General features: G+C 37.0%; 2 protein-coding genes across 3 annotated transcripts; one reads left to right on the top strand and one right to left on the bottom strand.

Moving 5' to 3' along the window:
- Nucleotides 1-67: 67 nt before the first annotated feature.
- LOC129792464 (transmembrane protein 18) lies at nucleotides 68-3,643 on the top strand. Its single transcript, XM_055831534.1, has 3 exons — nucleotides 68-265; nucleotides 1,336-1,602; nucleotides 3,307-3,643. Exons 1-3 carry the CDS (start codon nucleotides 203-205, stop codon nucleotides 3,418-3,420), a joined length of 444 nt encoding a protein of 147 aa, XP_055687509.1. The 5' UTR covers nucleotides 68-202; the 3' UTR covers nucleotides 3,421-3,643.
- Nucleotides 3,639-17,275, bottom strand: LOC129792359 (unconventional myosin-Va). Of its 2 annotated transcripts, XM_055831320.1 has the most exons (10): nucleotides 17,077-17,275; nucleotides 16,331-16,784; nucleotides 16,108-16,238; nucleotides 13,403-13,631; nucleotides 11,497-12,224; nucleotides 11,126-11,431; nucleotides 11,033-11,053; nucleotides 10,748-10,861; nucleotides 6,125-9,391; nucleotides 3,639-4,699 (listed from the first exon to the last, which is right to left on the bottom strand). In XM_055831320.1, the coding sequence occupies exons 1-10, from the start codon at nucleotides 17,101-17,103 to the stop codon at nucleotides 4,562-4,564; spliced, it is 5,415 nt and encodes a 1,804-aa protein (XP_055687295.1). In that variant the 5' UTR covers nucleotides 17,104-17,275; the 3' UTR covers nucleotides 3,639-4,561. The 2 variants fall into 2 exon arrangements, with proteins under 2 accessions (XP_055687295.1, XP_055687296.1); XM_055831321.1 differs by lacking the exon at nucleotides 11,033-11,053 and having other exon boundaries at nucleotides 17,077-17,259.
- Nucleotides 17,276-18,529: the final 1,254 nt, after the last annotated feature.

Below are 18,529 nucleotides of genomic sequence, written 5' to 3'. Positions count from 1 at the left end.
CAGCAGTGCTCGTTGGAAGACCTTTGAAATAATTTTAATCCGCCGCCATGACACCAACGACCAGATAGAGCGGCGAAGAGGGAGCAAAACAGCGGATTTTATTTTTGTGCGGAAAACAAAAAAAAAGTTATTTACTCCGGAAGTCGCGAGTGTTGCGTGAAGATTTGCAGCAAAGTGTGATCCTGGATGTGTCCAGAGGAAGATGGTGTACGAGGACTTTATTGAAGTACGCGAAATACGCGACATAATGGGATTTCTCCGGAGTGTGAGTATTTCAGGGTTACGAAGCCTTTGCACTCGCACACGAAGAGGAGTCAAAGTTTCGCGAAATTTTGTGTAAGGAGTGAAATTTTGGAAAAATTGATTTTTTTGAATCAATAAGAATTTCTTCTGAAATTTAAACGATTTCAAGGAATTCTTGATCGTTGAATACTACCAAATTACTTATTAATAAAGTCAAAATTTCATCAAAATGAACCATAAAATTATTTTCAAACGAAAAATTACTCAAATGAAAATGTAAAATTTTGGAAAATTCAATAAAATACAAAAATTGTATTAATTGCAGTTCAATAATTGATAAAAAATATTTAAATTTTGATAAAATCAATTTTTTACATAACATTTAAATGGCTTAAATGAAACATTCATACAAAAATAATTCAAAATTTCATGCTATATGAAATTTTGGAAATAGTCAAACTTTAAAAACTTCAAGAGTTTCAAAATTTTATTTTTAAATTTCTTTTTTTAAACCAAAACTTCAATTTTGTTTTTGAACACTTCACAGTAGATTCAAAGTTTTTTTTTGTTTCATTACAAAGTGTTCTATAAAGAGCTTAAAATTTTGGAAACTTTAAAGATTTAATTGTTTGATTCAATTGGTTCGTAAAGAAGAAATCCTTAACAAATTAAAAGTGAATTTTCAAATTTCACTGAAAAGTTTCAAAATTTCACCAAAATCTTCATAATTTCTACTAAATAGTTTCAAATTTTAATCAAAAAGCTTCAAAATTTCACTAAAAAGTTTAAAAGTTTCACCAAAAAACTTCAAAATTTCACTAAAGTTTCAAAATTTAACAAAATATGTAAATTTTCACCAAAATCTTCAAAATTTCATCAAAAAGCTTCAAAATTATATTAAAAAGTTTAAAAATTTCACCAAAATGCTTTAAAATTTTACTACAAAAGCTTCAAAATTTCACTTGAAATTTTCATCGAAACATGAACCCTAAATCAATAGATGATTTTAACAAATTTGATCTACTAAAAAACATAATGAATGCAATAATTAAAAAAAATGCTGTTTCTGGGGCTCTTGCCTTTACTTTGCAGATCGACTGGTACGACCCGTTCTTGATGGCCTTAGTCTCATTCCACATTCTCATCACGCTGGCCACGCTTCTCACGCGCAATCACGGCAACTTTCAGGTGGTCCTCTTCTTCCTCCTCATTGTTCTGGTCTTCTCCTCACAGAGTATCAATGAATTCGCCGCCCACAACTGGAGTACCTTCTCGCGGCAGCAGTACTTCGACAGCAACGGGATGTTCATATCCCTCGTCTTTTCCGTGCCAATCCTCCTCAACCTCATGCTTATGGTGGTGAGTAGAGTCCTTTTTACTTCTCACTCAATCATATCAAACTTTCTGGAGAATTTTTGCAAAGAAAAAAAAAGAGTTTTCTTCTAAAGTAAAAGAATCTCCATATTATATGCCATAACTTTTGCTTTCGTTGACGATGAGGCGGTTATCGGTCATGTCGCTGATAAAGAAATTAAATTAATTTATGCTCAATGCGTGGCAAAATCCCTCCCAGGAATATATAGGAAATATGTATTATTCTCTTTAAGTTCTTTCGGAAGGAAGGAAAGAGAAAGGAAGTGGGTGATTAACCTTCATGTGAATTTGTTTTAAATTAAAAGACATGAATTTTGCAATAAATTTCAACCTTGATTTTGTGCAAAGCAACAAAACGGTCGGAAAATGGCAAAAAAAACATTCAAAATATAGTCGCGTGTTGAAAGCATGAAATATGTAGGTATTGTTGTCATACTTAAATGGTCTTTTGTAGGTTTTCATCGTTTTCATCATCGCTATCACTAAATAGTGGTTTGTTTTATGCGGACGTGAATGAAATAATAAGAATTATTCTTTTTTTTTACTTTATGCTGGTTATTTTCAAAAGCATAAGTTTAATTTTTTTTCTTGGTTTATGTTAACCCTTTCAAGTCCGCGATCAAGCGAGCTGATTGAACTAAAATATTTTTTTTGGCAAAAAGTCCCAACTACAAAATTTTCAGTTTTTCGTCCTTTCTGATCCTGTGAGTCCTTGCGGGTATCCTTTTGTGATCATAAAATGATTAGGAATTGTAAAGACATAGTCTTGTACTAATTTGGACTCAATATTTAAAAAATAACTAAACAAAATGAAACATTTTCAAAATCGAATCTTTGGGTTAGCGAATTTGACCTGATTAGGTCAAATCAGGATTAGGTTGATTAACTTGAAACTTACTTTTTACTTATTACTTTTTTTCAACTTTTTAAAGTTGAAAGGAATAATTTTACGATTTAAGCAAAAGTTTAGGTATTCTTAACAATTGTTAGTTCTTAAAAAATTGTTTTAAAATTATATTTTTAAGCTTCTCTTTGATTGGTTTGTTTTAAACGTTCTATACCTCCATTTCTATAAATTCTAATTTTTTTTTAAATTCATAATATAAAAAATTTTTGGAAACTTATGAAATTTTCAAATTCTTTTAAAAGAAAATTTGATTTAATAATTTTATCAGATCAATCAAAATTGGGTATTTTGGAAGATGCATTAAGTAAAACTTTTCATTTAGTGATTGATACTTACAATTTAATGAACAAATTAAAACTTTCAGAATGTTTAAGAAATAAAATTCAATAATAAACTTTTTAAAGAAATTTTGCAGATCAGTAAGAAGTTTTTAACATCTCAACATGAAATTTTACAAAATTATTTTTCTTATCAAATTGAGGGGTAAATTCGGATAAAAATCTTTTCTTTCTTTTCTAACATATTGTGGTTCTATGTATAAAAGAAAAATTAAGATTTTATTATTCCAGAAAATATTCAGAAAGATCTTTAAAGAACCATGATAAATTAATTTTCTTCAAAAATCTGACTAAATAAGTAAGATGTCAAAATCTTGTAAGATTTTCATGACCTCCCCTACCTCTTTTCCTTTCTTAATTTTTTTTCCAGCAATAGCTTTTCATTGTTGATTTTTAAAACCTTTTTTATTGATTAAAATTTTACTTTATCCTTTGTTTTTGCAGGGAAGTTGGTTGTATCAATCAACTCAGCTCATGGCAAAGCTCAAGACGGCCCAGTTGAGACAACAACTGCGGCAAAGTCGACAGAATAGTGAGCAATCGCTGAAAAGCGACTGATTCTGAGGACATTTTTGCATCTCTCCGCGGGTTTGTCTTCTCTGCACGCCATTGCCCCCCAAAAATCCCCGCAGATAAACCCATCCCGCGTGGATAAATTTTCATTGTGATTGAGTGAACAGATGTTTTAATTTTCGAATCACCAACTCTATTTTTTTGTAAATAAAATATTTTTTTAAGGAAGCGACAGAATAAAAGACCAAAAAACAAGTGAGGAATTCCAGTAAAGTGTCTTTATTGTGATTTATTTCTCTTCGTTCTCTTTAAGGAAGCATATTAACTTAATAAATTATTTGCTAAATTTTATCAACTAAATTGATACAAAAAAAATTCGTGTGAAGGTTGAAAAGCAATTCAATTGCTCTTCTATGTGTCCTTCTACAAGGAGGGGAGGGGTATTGGTATTACTTGTTGAGAGGTACAAAATAAGAGGTCAAAAGGTTTGCAAATTCATCATCATTTCTTATTTAAATTAAATCCTAAATTCATTAGCAATAAATTATTTTGTTTTTACAATTTTTTGTGGGTTTTTTTTAAGGAATGTTTTAACAATTTCGGAAGAAATTCTAATAAATTACATAATAATAATATATAGGTATATATTTTCTCTATCCGCAAAACTCTTCTCAAATTTTAACAGCGTGTGTAAATATAGTATGTGGTGTACTCCCTCTCTTCTTTCAATACAATCTACTCAAGTTCTAACCACAGTGAATAAATAGTTTGTCTCCCTTTTCTTGCTAAACAACGATAAATATTCATTTTTTTTTAAATACCTTTCATTAGCATTTTTTCTCACAATATTGTAACACAGTTTGGGTTTGTTTTTTTTTTCATTCTATCAAGGTAAATTTCTCTATATTATACCACATCTCATTGCTAATATTGCAATATTTTTTATTCTATTGCACATAAAATCTACGGGGAATGTTTCTTCTTTCATTTCTCAATAAGAAAAAGCAGAGAAATGAAAGAAATTAAATACTTTTCTTCACTTTTCTCTAAATTGAGGAAATTTATCAGGCTGGATAGATCCATTAAAGCATACTGGTGTAGTCATCTGGAATGTCTGTAAAAACCACATTTACGTAAGTACTACATGTCCAAAGAGCCCTAAATTCTTTTTCGGCTCTCCTCCTCCTTAAATCTTGGTCAGAAGGCCGTCCAAGTTGAGAATGGGCGGCAATTCAATTTCCTCTAAACGTATCTCGCTGTGTTTGTACACCACAGCCAGGGGATGAATAAAGTTCTCATCCGTCGTGAATGTTGTGTTTTCGTGCTGTAAGAAAAAAACATTTAAAATCCTCCCATTAAAACAAAAAGAAAAACAATCAGAACGCGTCCAAGTATAAGAGTTGGTATACCACAATGCGAATGGGTCAGTCTATGCGTTGTAATTTAATTTATGAGCAGTAGAAGTAGGCCAAGGTGATTTATTTTTGTGAAATTCAGTAATTTGAAGGGTAAAAATTGTCATATCTTAAGTTCTATATAACATACAGAAATTTCTTGACTAATTTTAGAAAGGTCTTCACGTTCAAGGTCACCTCTTGAACCAGGCGGATGGCACGACCTTTAAAATACATGTAACTTCGTGAAGCAATTTGACAGTTCGGCAAAGTAAAATGTATGAAAAAATTTCCGATTTTTTACTAATTTGCGAAATTCTTTTTCACTTTTCGTACATTAATAGGTCGGCCCGGATGATGAAATAGGGATTAATTGAAAGCTAATTAAATAAACTTTTAAATAGTTGTGGAACTTTGTAGATTAATCCCTTTTTCTGACCGGTATCAATCGTTTCTTCAAAAATATCGGAGTCAGGCAGCCCCCTGTCTAGAACACAAAATGGCGGCATTAAAAAAAACAGCTTTTCACATTTTTCGTCCTGAAGGAATGGTTCTAGAGTGTTTTAATGCTCTAGAAAGTTGTAGAGAATTGCAAAACCTTTAATTTGAAACCAAGTTGAGCAAAATCGGACAGACCGTTCAAGAGATATGGCTCTTAGAACTTTTCAAATTGCAATATCTTCTAAACGGCGACATAGATTTTCTTCATTTTCAGACTGATGAAAGATATTGAGTCAGGCTACAACATATCAAAATTTAAAAGATTTGCCTAATGGGGATTCAGAGATATTGCCCTTTAAAATTAGGCAGTTTTTGTTTTTTTTTAGCGCCTCTTGCGGCCATTTTTGGAACTTGGAATGCTCTAGACAGTTGTAGGGGTTCTTGAAACCTTTCATTTGAACTAGAGTTGATCAAAATCGGTCAAGCCGTTCTTGAGTTATATGGAAAAAAACACTTTTTGCTTTGGGCCGCCATATTTGCTAAACCGCTTGATTGATTTTCAAGTATGAATTTTTGATGAAAATGTCTCACTGAGCTCTACAAACATACTAAAATTTCAGACCTCTAGCTATAAAGGGACTGGTTGACAGTGTTTCAAAATGGCGTACGGCGGCCATTTTGAATTTTGAAAATGCGAAAAAATGAAAATTTACACCCACATTTCTACAGAAGACTTTAAGCCGGAAGCTTCTATCTCTTGCCGTTCTCGAGTTATAAAGCAAAGTTCGGGCCAGAGGTCGGCCCGATTAAAAGTTTTTCACCACCATTTTCGTAATGTGGGATGTCTAAAACGTGCTTATACCAAGTTTGCGCCCGATTTGAGGTGAAAAAAGATAAAAAAAAAGTCTACTCACTGAATTCTTCTCTCTTTCCTTGAGCTTCTTCGTTAGTTTCTCAATAAAAATGGGCTGAATGGGATTCTCGCAGTCATCGAGCGTGTAGGATGTGATTATTTTGAGAACTTGAGCTGACGTGAGGCTTGGGCAGAGGTCGTAAATGCTCTGAACATCCTCCTCGGACTTCCGACTTTGCAGCAATGCTGAGGCCTGAATGAGCGGCTGAAGGGGCGACAGAATCTCTGGGGGGAGCTTATTTTTGCGCACCCATTGCTCGATGCAGCTGATATTGTAGCGAATCTTCATACCCGTAGCCCACATGCAGAGCTCCTGACGCAGCATGAGGTTATTCAGGGCAATGGCACAGATGTAGTAGACAAGTTGCTTCAGCACCTGCTCAATGTAGCAGTCGTCGAGTCCGAAGAAGCGGAACTGCTTGTAGTAATGCTCCAACTGATCTACGAGGGATTTAGGCTCTGTTGTCTGTCCCTGCGGCGAGGTGAGATCGAGTGAAACTGTACGGGATCGGCTACTCTTCCCGCGTGCCATTTCATCGTGATCCAGAATAGCGGGGACGATGAAGGGCTTAATTAGCTCCTCAACTTGCTTCACAATGTGCTGGTAGAAGCTGATGATGGTCTCATAGATCACCTGCCGGTACTCTGACAGATCAAAATTCTTCAATTGCTGCTGATTCTGTGTCTCCGTATTTAGCCGGATGTGCTCATCAATGCCCCCATATTGCTTCAGGAGATTGTACAGCTTCAGCATGTTGACCAACCAGAGAATTCGATTGTCCGTCTGCACCCTACCGCGGTAGAGCTTCTTAACTTGCAGCACAAAGTTCGTCAGGAGGGTGCGTACATGTTGATCTGTATTCAGGAGATCCGTATACCGGATACACATGAGGATGATGTAGGCTGGTAATCCTGGGAGGAGAGTAATACCCGTGCGAGGACTGAAATCCGCCGTCAACCTCTGAATGATTTTCCCTTCATCCTCAGGGCGATACTTGAAGATTCCCTGATAAACTTGAGCCTTCCTCCGGACTGAAACCAAATTCTCCTGCGTATCCTCCGCCAGATCCAGGGAATCACTAATCCCATTCTCTCGTAGCCTCGCACTGAGAATTGCATTGATACGCACGAGATCTGTTACCTTCTTTGTCATGTCATTTATGCGCTCTTTATGCTCCACATAGTCCACCATTGCTCGCTCAAGTTCATGCTTGAGGAAGACCACACTCTGGGCATCATTGACATCCCCACCTGCTAGAGCTTCCTCCACAATGGCTTGCAATTTGTTCCTTTCATTCCTCAAATCTTCATTCTGCTGCGTCAACTCACCCAACTTTGCATTATTCTCCTCCGTGAGGGCCGTCAGTTCGGATTCAAGCTGCCTATTGACCAGCTTCTGTGCCTGGAAGGCTTCAAAGAGCTCATTCCCATCCTGCACGCGATCCGTGCCATTCCTCATGGCTGTCCCACCGAGTGTCCTCAGGGATTGACTCTGTTCCGCCAGTACAACCTTCAACTGCACACACTCATCCCGTCGACGCTTCAACTCCTCCTGCAGCGCATCGTACTGAGCCTCCATCTCCTTCTGCTCCACCCCACGTGTAATACTATTCCGCAGAAGCTGATAATCCTGTCGTAGCTTCTCATTCTCCATCTCCAGCTCGGTGATCTTTATGGAATCCTCCGTTGAAGCTGGTGCCTTGCTATTCTTACTCTCCAACCGTGCCACCTTCTGCTGCAGCATCTCCCCACGACGCTTCTCTTCCTCAACCAGCTTCCGCAAGCGCAAGATTAGTGCTGTCGGTGAATTCCCCGTTGTTGGTGTCATGGCTGTCTCTGTGTGCTTCAGATCGCGCTTTGGGATGCCCTCCTTCCGGATCTCCAGCGTATTCTTCCCGGAAATATACCCAAAATCCTCCTCATTCTGACTCGATGCATTACTTACGGAACGTGAGTGGGATTGATAGAAGTTGGGATTCTCAATGAGACGCTGCAGACGATTTATCTCTTCCTTCAGGAGGTAGTTCTCCGATTCCAGCGTATCCTTATCTTTGACTGTCTTCTGGTACGCCTGATGCACTTCATGTGTATCCACTTCGGACAACAAGCGCGCACGATGCGTGAAGGAATCCTCTCGTCGGGCAATCTCCACCATTTCCTGCACCTGCTGCTTCAATTCCTCATTCTCACGTCGCCACGAAGCTCGTTGTTCATTCCATTTCGCCTCCTCGGCTGCTTTCTCCTCAACAATGGCCATTTTCTCATCCCTCTCCGTGTCTAACTCCTTCTTTGCCACCTCCAGGGCTGCTTCCTTCTCCACCAGAGCTGCCCGGAGGGCCTTAATCTCTCCCTCCATCCCCCTCATGACATCCACACGTTGCTTTAGTTCCGGAATCTCGGCAACTTTTGCTTTCAATCCCACATTCTCCTTGTTAATCTCATCCATACGCTGCTGCATTGAAATAATCTTATTCTCAAGCCCTTTGTAGCGCATCTGAATGTGTGCCACTGTTCTCGCTTCTGCCTTCATGCGTCTGTACAGGCGTCTTGCCAGGAAAGCCCTAATAGCTGCCTGGCAGAGAACAATACCACGACGTTTGATGGCAAAACGCTTCCTGGCCAAATAGCCACGGCAAATCCTCTGAATCTCCGTTGCTTTGAAGTTGTCCAATTGGATGCGGAAGCGCTGCCTGGCAAGCCATCCACGACTGTATGTCTGCAGACCCAGAGCAATTCGTCTGAGGCGCAGGAACTTCCTCCTGCACATCCATCCACGTGCATATCGTTGAATTTTAATGGCAGCCCTCTCCCGGCGGATTCCTTCTGCTTTCACGCGCGCCAAGTAGCCCCGGGAGTAGGTCTGAATGAGCAGGATTGACCGCTTAATCTTCACATAGTGACTACGGTAGATGAATCGTCGAACGTACGACTGAACTTTGATGATGTACTTCCTGCGCACATCTGAACGAGTCTGCTCCAAGAAGGCCACCTGGCCAGCTCGGAAGAAGATCTGCGTCTTGCCGTAGCGGTACTGATCCTTATCCTGTATCCACGTCTTTACGATATTCGTACATGTTGCCTGGATATTCCAATCAACGAGCTCCACACGCTTCCCCAGGAGACGGTAGCGTGCATAGAAATCCTCATAGGTCCATCGCGATGGGAAACCAGCTGCGGAGATACGAACTGTCTCCAGGACACCACATGCTCGGAGTTGCTGAACAATCTTTGATGGTTCCCAATTGAATGCCTTCTTGTCCTCATTAGGCTAAACGGAGGAAATAAAAAAAGGAATTCTTTTATAATTCAAGCTCATTCAGTTTGAACTTCAAGACTCTTGAAGCTTTCGCATTGATGAGCAAATTAGGTCAGAAATTATTCAAGATTTTCAATCGAATCAATAAAGAGAACATCGAGGAATCTTGTGTTGTGGTTTCTTACAAAATGAATGACCTTTTTGAGGACTTTAAGTATTAAACGTTTTATTTAGACAGATATTTTCATTGAAATTGGATTATTTTTTTTTCTAATAGGATTTTCGTAAGTTCTGGAAAGAAAACGATTCAGAAATCCTAATTTTCCTAGACCAATAAGGGCTAAGAAATCGGTCCTAAGATTCTGGAAACTTGTGATTAACAGGGAATAAAATTTAATAAGATTTCTGAACTTCTATATTGGAAATTAAGTTTGTTGTCTGAAATTTCTGAGTAACCAGAAATTATCTAGTTTTTGATGTTTTAAATATTTCAGAACAAGAAAATTGACTTAATCTCTGAAACCAGAGTTAATTTTCTAACCAGCTTAGCCGTAAAAGTTGTCAGATTCTTATAGAACTTCAAGTATTTCATTGCCCGAAATCTTGTCTGATTTAGGATTTTACTGGTTTACGTAATTAGAAATTAACCAAGATTCTTGAAGTTTCTGAAAGTCTTGAAGTCAGGACTTTGGTCAAAATCTTCATTTATTAATTTTTTTGTTTCTTTTGCTAAAATATTACTCCTTTTTACAAAGATTTCTGATCAGGAATCATGACTTCTTACTTTCATGAATCTAGAAATTTTCTGGGATTCCTGAATAGCTAGATAAGCGTTTTTTCATTTTCTCTTAAAGGGCGGAATTCACTACTCAGTCGGTTTTTAAGTCATTCTTAAGGTTTTAAGTCACTTTTTTTAAAGTTTGACTTAAAAATTTTAAGTTTTAAGTTCCAAAAAGTGCATCTGACAATCTCTAAATATCAAAATTTGTAAAATGTTAATCTGACTTAAAAAAAACTTACTGACCTTAAGACCGAACTTACAAATTTTAAGACCGACTTAAAAATTTTAAATCAGACTTAAAAAACTGGCTTAAAACCTTCAGACCGACTTAAATTTTTTAGCCAAGCTGAGTAGTGAATTCGACCCAAAATCTTGATTTAAGGTTTGTTATCTTTCTTGTCTTTGTCAGAAATAATAGAAGAATTTTTCTCTTATGCAATTTGTCAATTTCTAGACTAAGAAATCCTGAAAAAACTTCTACGAAATCTCCTAGAGTATCTTCCGTAAATCGGATATTTCATTCCCACAAACTCATAATGCTTTAAAATTACCCTAAAAGAATTATTTTAACATGGAAAGTCACTAACCTTGATGCACCTGACGTAGTGAGGTGTCGTTGAATGTAGTGTGCTTATCAGGAGGGCCAGACTTTCCCTAAATTGCGATCCTACCGTCTGTTTATGCTGCTTCGATGGTGTTAGCTGAAAGAAACAAATAACATTCATTTTTACCTAAAAAACTAAAAAAGATTTTTCAATTGCCACAGAAAAGTTTGAGTAATTGCATGCAGTTAGTGTGGAAATTGTGTTTTTAGTGTTCCCAAAAACCAAAAAAAAAAATGTTAAAAGGAAGAAAAATTCAATGCAACTAACTCTTTTCCTGGCTTCTCCTTGCTGCAAAAATTCATTGAGAAAAGTTCATTAAATTAATTTAGCTATAATTCTATATTAAATTAATATTTTTACCTGAATCCGGGAAGCACTGACGACTACCCTGGTTCCCGCCTGAGTGGGTTTCTTCTCTGGATCTCCTTCCAAGTCCATTAGATGATGGCACAGACTCATTTGGGACTCCCTAAAGACATTTACAAGCTCCTTGGATACTGTGTCACGATTCTTCTCAAGAAATCCATGAGCTGTGTACTCAACGCGATCTGAGAAGTGCTCCACGACGAATCCAGCTGATCCAAAACGCATCTTCCCGAAATGCTTGTACTTGGCACACTTCTCAGTTAACTTCCCCACCCAGGATTCATCACTACCTCGAGGCATCTGAGCAAGAACGTCTCATTTTATAGTTTCCGGAAAGGAAATTTATTTTTAAAGAGATTTCTTACCTTGCACTCCTCATCCAGAAGATCCAGAATACCCAGCTTTGATTCAATCAAATCAATACATGGCTGATTGTCGTAGAAATCAATCATTTCCCACGTGATACCTTCCTTTAGGTACTCCTCCTGCTCAAGCTTGAATACGTGCTGATTGAATTGCTGCTGGAGCTTCTCGTTGGCATAATTAATGCAGAATTGTTCAAAGGAATTCACATCGAATGTCTCAAAACCATAAATATCCAGCACCCCAATAAAACTGTGATCTTTTGCATCACTCACGAGACTCTTATTGATCACCTCCACAATATACTGAAAGAGTTTGGCGTAGATATGCTTCGCTAGGGCATCTCTGGCAGCTTCAGCTGCTTCACGATTTATTGGAATTTCTACGAGTTCATTAACAGACTCAATTTGACGCATTGTCAACCACTTTCGGAGTTCCCCGAAATTCAGCTGAAGAAGCTCACTGAGGATGCCCAAATGAAGATCATCTTTCGCCGTGGAACATCCCTCGTTGTCAATCTCCTGGGAATCCGGGAGATATTTTGGGAGGAACTTTACATTGCCCAGATGGAGGATTCCAGCTAGGATCTTCATCACATCATTCACTTCGGTCTGACGGAATCCAAGCGTTTGCAGGGCACCGATTGTCTCGGAAAATTGATCAAAATCCGAAACTCTTGCAATGTCCGGCGATGCGCCCTGGTTTAAGTACACAAAATTGTCCTGATGGTCTGAAAAGGAAGTTAATGCGAACTTATTGGAGTTCTAAAACTCATTCTTGACGTTAGAATTGATTTAACTTGGTTCTTGTTCTTATTAACGTTTGATTTCCTTTAATTTTTTTTAAAAACTGGTTTATTTTATCTGAAATTTAGCTGATTTTTTAAAGAAATTTTAACCCTTTTGCGTCCGGATAATACATAGAAAAAAGAATATTTTAAAAAGGATATTTATTCTATGGATGCTCCTAGAAGACACTTTTCAGTTAGAACGTTTTCTTTGACCCCATTAACGTAAGTTCAATCCATTTCTAACTTCGAAAAATTATTTAAATTATAAAAATCATTAAAATTCTGGAAAATAAAATATTTCGAGGGCTACATTGTAAAATCGGCTAAGTCGACTAACTTTGCATGGGCTCCAAACTGACTTAACCGTTTTTACAATGTAGGCCTCGATTTGACGTTAGGTCAGGCTTAAAAAAAAACTTAAATCTAGTCTACATCAAAGACCCTGCCTTAAAATCTTAGGACTCACTTTTAAAACTTAAACCTAGTTTGTAAAAAACTGTAGTTTATTCCGGTTTGGAAAAACTCAGATATGACTTAAGACGATTTTCCTTTAGCTAAAAAAATCTAAAATTCCTAAATTACTGAGTCTTTATTTTAATTTCCGATTTTTTGTTTTCTGATACTGTTGAAAATTAAAGCAAAAAAAATTAAAACCGTGTGACCCGGAGAAATTCATCCTAAACCCGCAGCCCGGAGATCATATCCCGAAACCCGAAGTATCCGGATTAAACCCCTGGAGGTGGTAACCCTATGGTCAGCGTATAACCCAATAGACGCTAGCTGATTAAACTAAAAATAATTTTTATTTCCTTTGAGCTCAAGTAAAACATTTTTGGAAAAAAATCCCAACTCAAAAATTTTCGGTTTTTCGTCCTTTCTGATCCTGTGAGTCCTTGGGGATGTCGTTTTGTGATCATAAAATGATCAGGGATTGTAAAGACATAGTCTTGAACTAATTTGGACTCGATATTTAAAAATTAACTATACAAAATTAAACATTTTCGAGTCTTTGGGTCAGCGTATGGCCCAATGGACGTATTGATTGAAAGACAAAAAATTGCTAAAAAGCTGCTCAAAAAAATTAAATAAATCAACAAGAAAATCATCCCAACACTCACCAAGCATAAGTTCTGGCCACTTTTCCCTCGCTGCACAAAGCTGATAGAAGATGTGGTAATTCCTCTCGCCAGATGCTTGGAAAACAACACGGGATTTCTCGAGAAGGTACGTCTGCATCGTGGCCCCCATGAGGGACCTCCCACCAATGTCGTTCGTAAAGAGGAGCTTTGTGAATTTCCCAAAGCGCGAACTGTTGTCATTGCGGGTGGTTTTAGCATTCCCAATCGCCTGCATTAGAATTCAACGAAAAATGAAAAATTAACTCGCGTGCTCACAAATAACCCACGATAAGATAGCAACGGCAGTGTTTTAGAAAATCAAATATTTGCCACACTCTCTGGATTTTCTTTCTTTCACAAAATCACACGAAAATTCCCTACCAAGGGGGTCAGAGCTGAATTTAGATTCATTGCGTGGAAGGTGCGAGAAAATTGAGAGCTTTATCACCCTCGTTGGATACTTTGTGACTACTTCTGTTAAACATTTTTCTTTGCAGCAAAGAGAGCATTTTTTTTGTACGTGGTTTCCTCTTCACTTCACAAACGAAAGGGAATGGCAGAAACTTTAATATTTTATTTTAATAAATCTTCTTAAATATTAATGGAATTTTTTTATCACATTTTCGTGCAAATCGATTGTCATTGGACTTTCTCTCATTATGATTTAATGCAATTTTTTAGTGCAGACGTTTGATTTATTATTTAAAAAAGGAAAATTCAAATGATTTTTTTAAAGAATTTTTAGAATCACTGAATTAACTAAATAATTTCTCCGTTTTTCACGTTACTGTCAATGAGAAAATTTGTTAATAGACGAATGGAAAAATTGTTAGCAATGTACTGTGAAGAATTTCTAATGAAAAATTGTTAAAGACTTATCAATAGCCCTCAATGCTGTCATATTTATCAGTTTATTCTTATAACTTTGATTAGGAGAAATTGAAAAATCAGACAGTTTTGAGGGAATTTTAAAAACTAATTGAAAAATAACTTTAAATTATAAATTTTCATTTCAGAGAATCTTATAAAGCCATTGAACTAAAGGAGTTTTCGTTCGGACTTGTCATTCTCGAGATAATAACTCGCGCAAAAAACCTATTTTGACCTCTAACGGATGTCCTGGAAAGGATTATATCTATTTTTATTGTATATTCCGAGATCTACAATTGTGCCAAATAAGATTTCATTGTAGAAATATTTAAAGATTTTCATAATTTTCCACTATTTCACTTCCGGATAAAAAAATCATCCAAAAAAGAGTAAAAGTTATAAAATTGCGGAAAAACGTATCCTTTTTGCAAGATATCCTAATTTCCATATTCTTACATATGTAAAACTATGGGAACTATAGAATCTAAAAATTCACATCCGGTCAGAATTTGAAAAGAATTTAGTTCAGGAAAATCATCAATTTTTTGCTTAGAAAACTGAGCTTAGGTCCTTAATGGTCCTTATTAATCTAAAAACAATTATTAGGTATTTAGAGTAATAAAATTAATTATAAATTCCCTAATTTATGTTTTTTTTAGCTCTTCTGATAATTTTTAAAACTTCTTTTGAACACTACTTTTGAATAAATCCAAATCAATTCTTACACAGTCTAGTGATTAATCATTGCAAGATATTAAATTCAAAGAGCTCAAAATACTTGATATTTTATCTTTCATTTAATTCCCCATAAATTCATGCAATAAATAAATCAATAAAATAATTTAGATAATTTAGCAAATGGAAATTGACCTCTGATTTGCCACGAGATTCAAATCAAATCTCTCAACAAAAAAAATTAAACTAAAAATTCTCTTTTCTAAAAAACAAGCTCATAAATCTTCTTAAGAATTTTTCTGCATAGCTCCACCACGCAAATGTGCTATAAACAAACCGAAAATGGGAACCTCTTGGCGGTAGCAGATAAGTTCCGTAGAAGCCAAGGGGGGTTTATCTGAACGAAATTACATATTCGGACTTTCAGAAATATTCGAATTATTAGCTAATATTCGAATTATTTGCCAAGGAAATCAAAATATTGGTTTTTTTTAGCCTCTAAATGCTCTGATTGAGATGCAGAAGCTTAAAAAATATTTAATTTAGCCTGGAAAGGACTAAATTCAAGCCTAAAAAAGATTAAATTCAAGCATAAAAATATTTCTTAGTCCTAAAATGGCAGAGATTGAGAAAAAAAGTTAAAAAAGTATTTGATTTAGGTCTGTAAAGAACAAAAAGTAGTAAATTCAACACAAAACTTGCTTAATTCAAGCCTAAAAGTATTTGGTTTTCAACCCTAAAAATATTAATATTAATTGAAACCGAAGAGTTCTAAATTCAACCCAAAAAAAAAAGAATAAATTTAAGCCGATAAATATTTGGTTTTCAATCCCAAAACAGCACAGATTGAGGAACAAGACTTAAAAAAAATTTATTAAAGCCAGAAAAAGGACTTAATTCAAACCGAAAAGTAGTAAATTAATGTTTAAAAGTATTAAACTCAACCCAAAGAAGACTAAATTCAACCAAAAATTCCTAAATATTTCTTTTTCGTTTTTAAGTTCTTCGATTTTTAGCATGTCAGATTTTCAGAAAAATTCAGATGATTCGCTTAAAATACCAAAATATTCGCCAGATAAACACCCCTTTGGTAGAAGTATGATTGGGGCATTTAATTGTGAAGAAGAAGCCGATGAAGAGGGGAAAAGAAGTCACTTTACCTCCATAATGGGGCTACTGGCGAGAACTTTTCTCTCAATCTGCGTCTCGGATTCACTTCCGCCTACAGCTGCAAAATATCTCATGGCATATTTGGCTGATACCGTCTTTCCCGCACCAGATTCGCCACTCACTGCGGAAGAATTACCAAAGAGATTGTGTGTGAGTGTGTGTGTGAGGAATTGACAAAGACAATTGGAATTGGTGGGGTACAAAAGAAAATACCTATTATACTCTGATTGCAGTTCTCACGTTCCAATTTCGTGTAGGCCTCCTCGGCGATGGCAAAGATGTGGGGCTCAAGCTCTCCGAGCGAATGCCCCCGGTACGCCCGGATGAGATCCTGCCCATACAGGGCGACCTCTTTGTACGGATTTATGGCCACGAGGATGATACCGCAGTATGTGTAGATCTTCTGGCGTTCGCAGAAGCGCACCTGAAGGTTGTACAGCACATCTGGCTCGTGGAGGTATGACAGTGCCGTCAGATCGCTCTGCCCAATGAGAATGGGTGGATTGCGCAGTGGTGGAAGATCCTTGTCGTCCTTGATGGGTACCTTGCGCTCCGTTGTCTCCCCATCTGCTTCAAGGATGACGCAGTTGTCACCACGATTGAAGTCCCGAAGGAGCTTTGCTCCCTGCCAGACATTCTCCTGATTCGGTATCCAAACACGTGCACCCTGCAGGGGATAAGTGAAGGTGGTTGAGTATACACAATTCTTTTCTTCGAGACAGCGTGGTAATTGATTAGGTCAGGTGCTTATCAGATAAGGCAGCACAAAGTGAATCAATTTCTGACTCATTGGCACACGGACAGAGCCCCATTTGTCCCAGGGCGGGCAGTGGAAGGAACCCTGAGGCCCCCGCCTTGTGGCCAGTTGGGCGTTATGGCAAAAATGTGGGAGAAAAAGGGGTCAGAATGTGACCTAGAAAGGCCCTCGATGGGCTCTTGTAGGGTATCGCTGTGCTCACCTTCACGTACAGCTCGTAAATCGACATCTTCCCGGACTTTTTCACGCACTTTTTCCACTAAATCAACGCATCAGACACTGCCCGATCGATTGAGTTTGCTGGCACATGATAAATACCGCAAATTAGGTGGAAAAAGGAGGAAAACAATCGGAAGAAAAAATGCACTGCCACGACCAAAACACAATGACGTTTCTCTACCTACATTAGGGAGATTCACTTGAAACTTTTCCATTTTTCGCAAAAGCGTAAACTGCAATTGCGTAAGACGTAAAATGTAGGAAGAATTAATTTTTTTAGAGATTGTTTTTCTTTCCTTTTTATTGTTTTAATTGAACAAAAAATATTAGCAGCAATAAAAAAATAGCATGGATGAAACAGTATAAAGCGAAAGAACGGTAAGTAAAACTTACGGGCTGTGATTCTTTCTTTGTCAGTGAAATGTGAAATTGACGGAAAATTGGGGATGGGCAAATTTTGAGGAAGGCTTTCTCGCGCACCGAATCACAGCCAACGCGCAGATATTTTGTGAAATGCCTTAATCGTGGGCGTTGGCTGTGATTCGGTACGCGAGAAAGCCTTCCTCAAAATTTGCCCATCCCCAATTTTCCGTCAATTTCACATTTCACTGACAAAGAAAGAATCACAGCCCGTAAGTTTTACTTACCGTTCTTTCGCTTTATACTGTTTCATCCATGCTATATTTAATTTTTATCTTTGCAGTTTATATATATTTATCTTTGCATTTTTATATGTATATATAATGTATATATCTATACATTTATATATATATTTCACTTTACTTTTATATGTGTATATATAACAGTCATGCAACTCAAGATATGACATGTAAACTTTAGAACGCGATATCTCCGGAACGGCTACATAGATTTTCTTCATTTTTGGCATGGTGATAGATATTATAGTCAACTATAACATATCAAAATATGAAGCAATTCTATAAAGCGGTGCTCGAGATATTCATCGAAAACTCATCGAAAATTTTGTTTTCGATTTTAGCGCCACTTGCGGTCATTTTTTGAACTTGCGATGTTCCGAACAGTTGTAGCGCTCGTTAATATCTTTCATTTGAGCCCAAGTTGATCAAAATCGGTCGAGCCGTTCTCGAGTTATGGCCGATTTTCGATGAAAAATTGTGACGGCCATATTGGCTAAACGGCTTGACCGATTTTCGAAAATGAGGTATTGTTGGAAAGGTCTTGATGGCCCCTACAACATATCAAAATTTCAGATTTTTAGCTATTACAGGGGCTGAGATATAGCGAAAACAAAATTTGACAGTTATTCAAAATGGCGGACGGGGAGGTGGGGGGTAAAATTTGACCTCATAATCGGATGTCTTCCACCTGATATATGAACTTTGCCGTTGACCGCAAGTCTCTATCTATTACCGTTCTCTTGTAATTTAGCGAAAGGTTCCGGACGGCCGGACGGA

Source organism: Lutzomyia longipalpis, chromosome 3 (assembly GCF_024334085.1).
Source record: "Lutzomyia longipalpis isolate SR_M1_2022 chromosome 3, ASM2433408v1".
Lineage (NCBI taxonomy): Eukaryota > Metazoa > Arthropoda > Insecta > Diptera > Psychodidae > Lutzomyia > Lutzomyia longipalpis.
The sequence above is the reverse complement of the archived record's forward strand: the minus strand, read 5'-3'. Positions and strand labels throughout refer to the sequence as shown.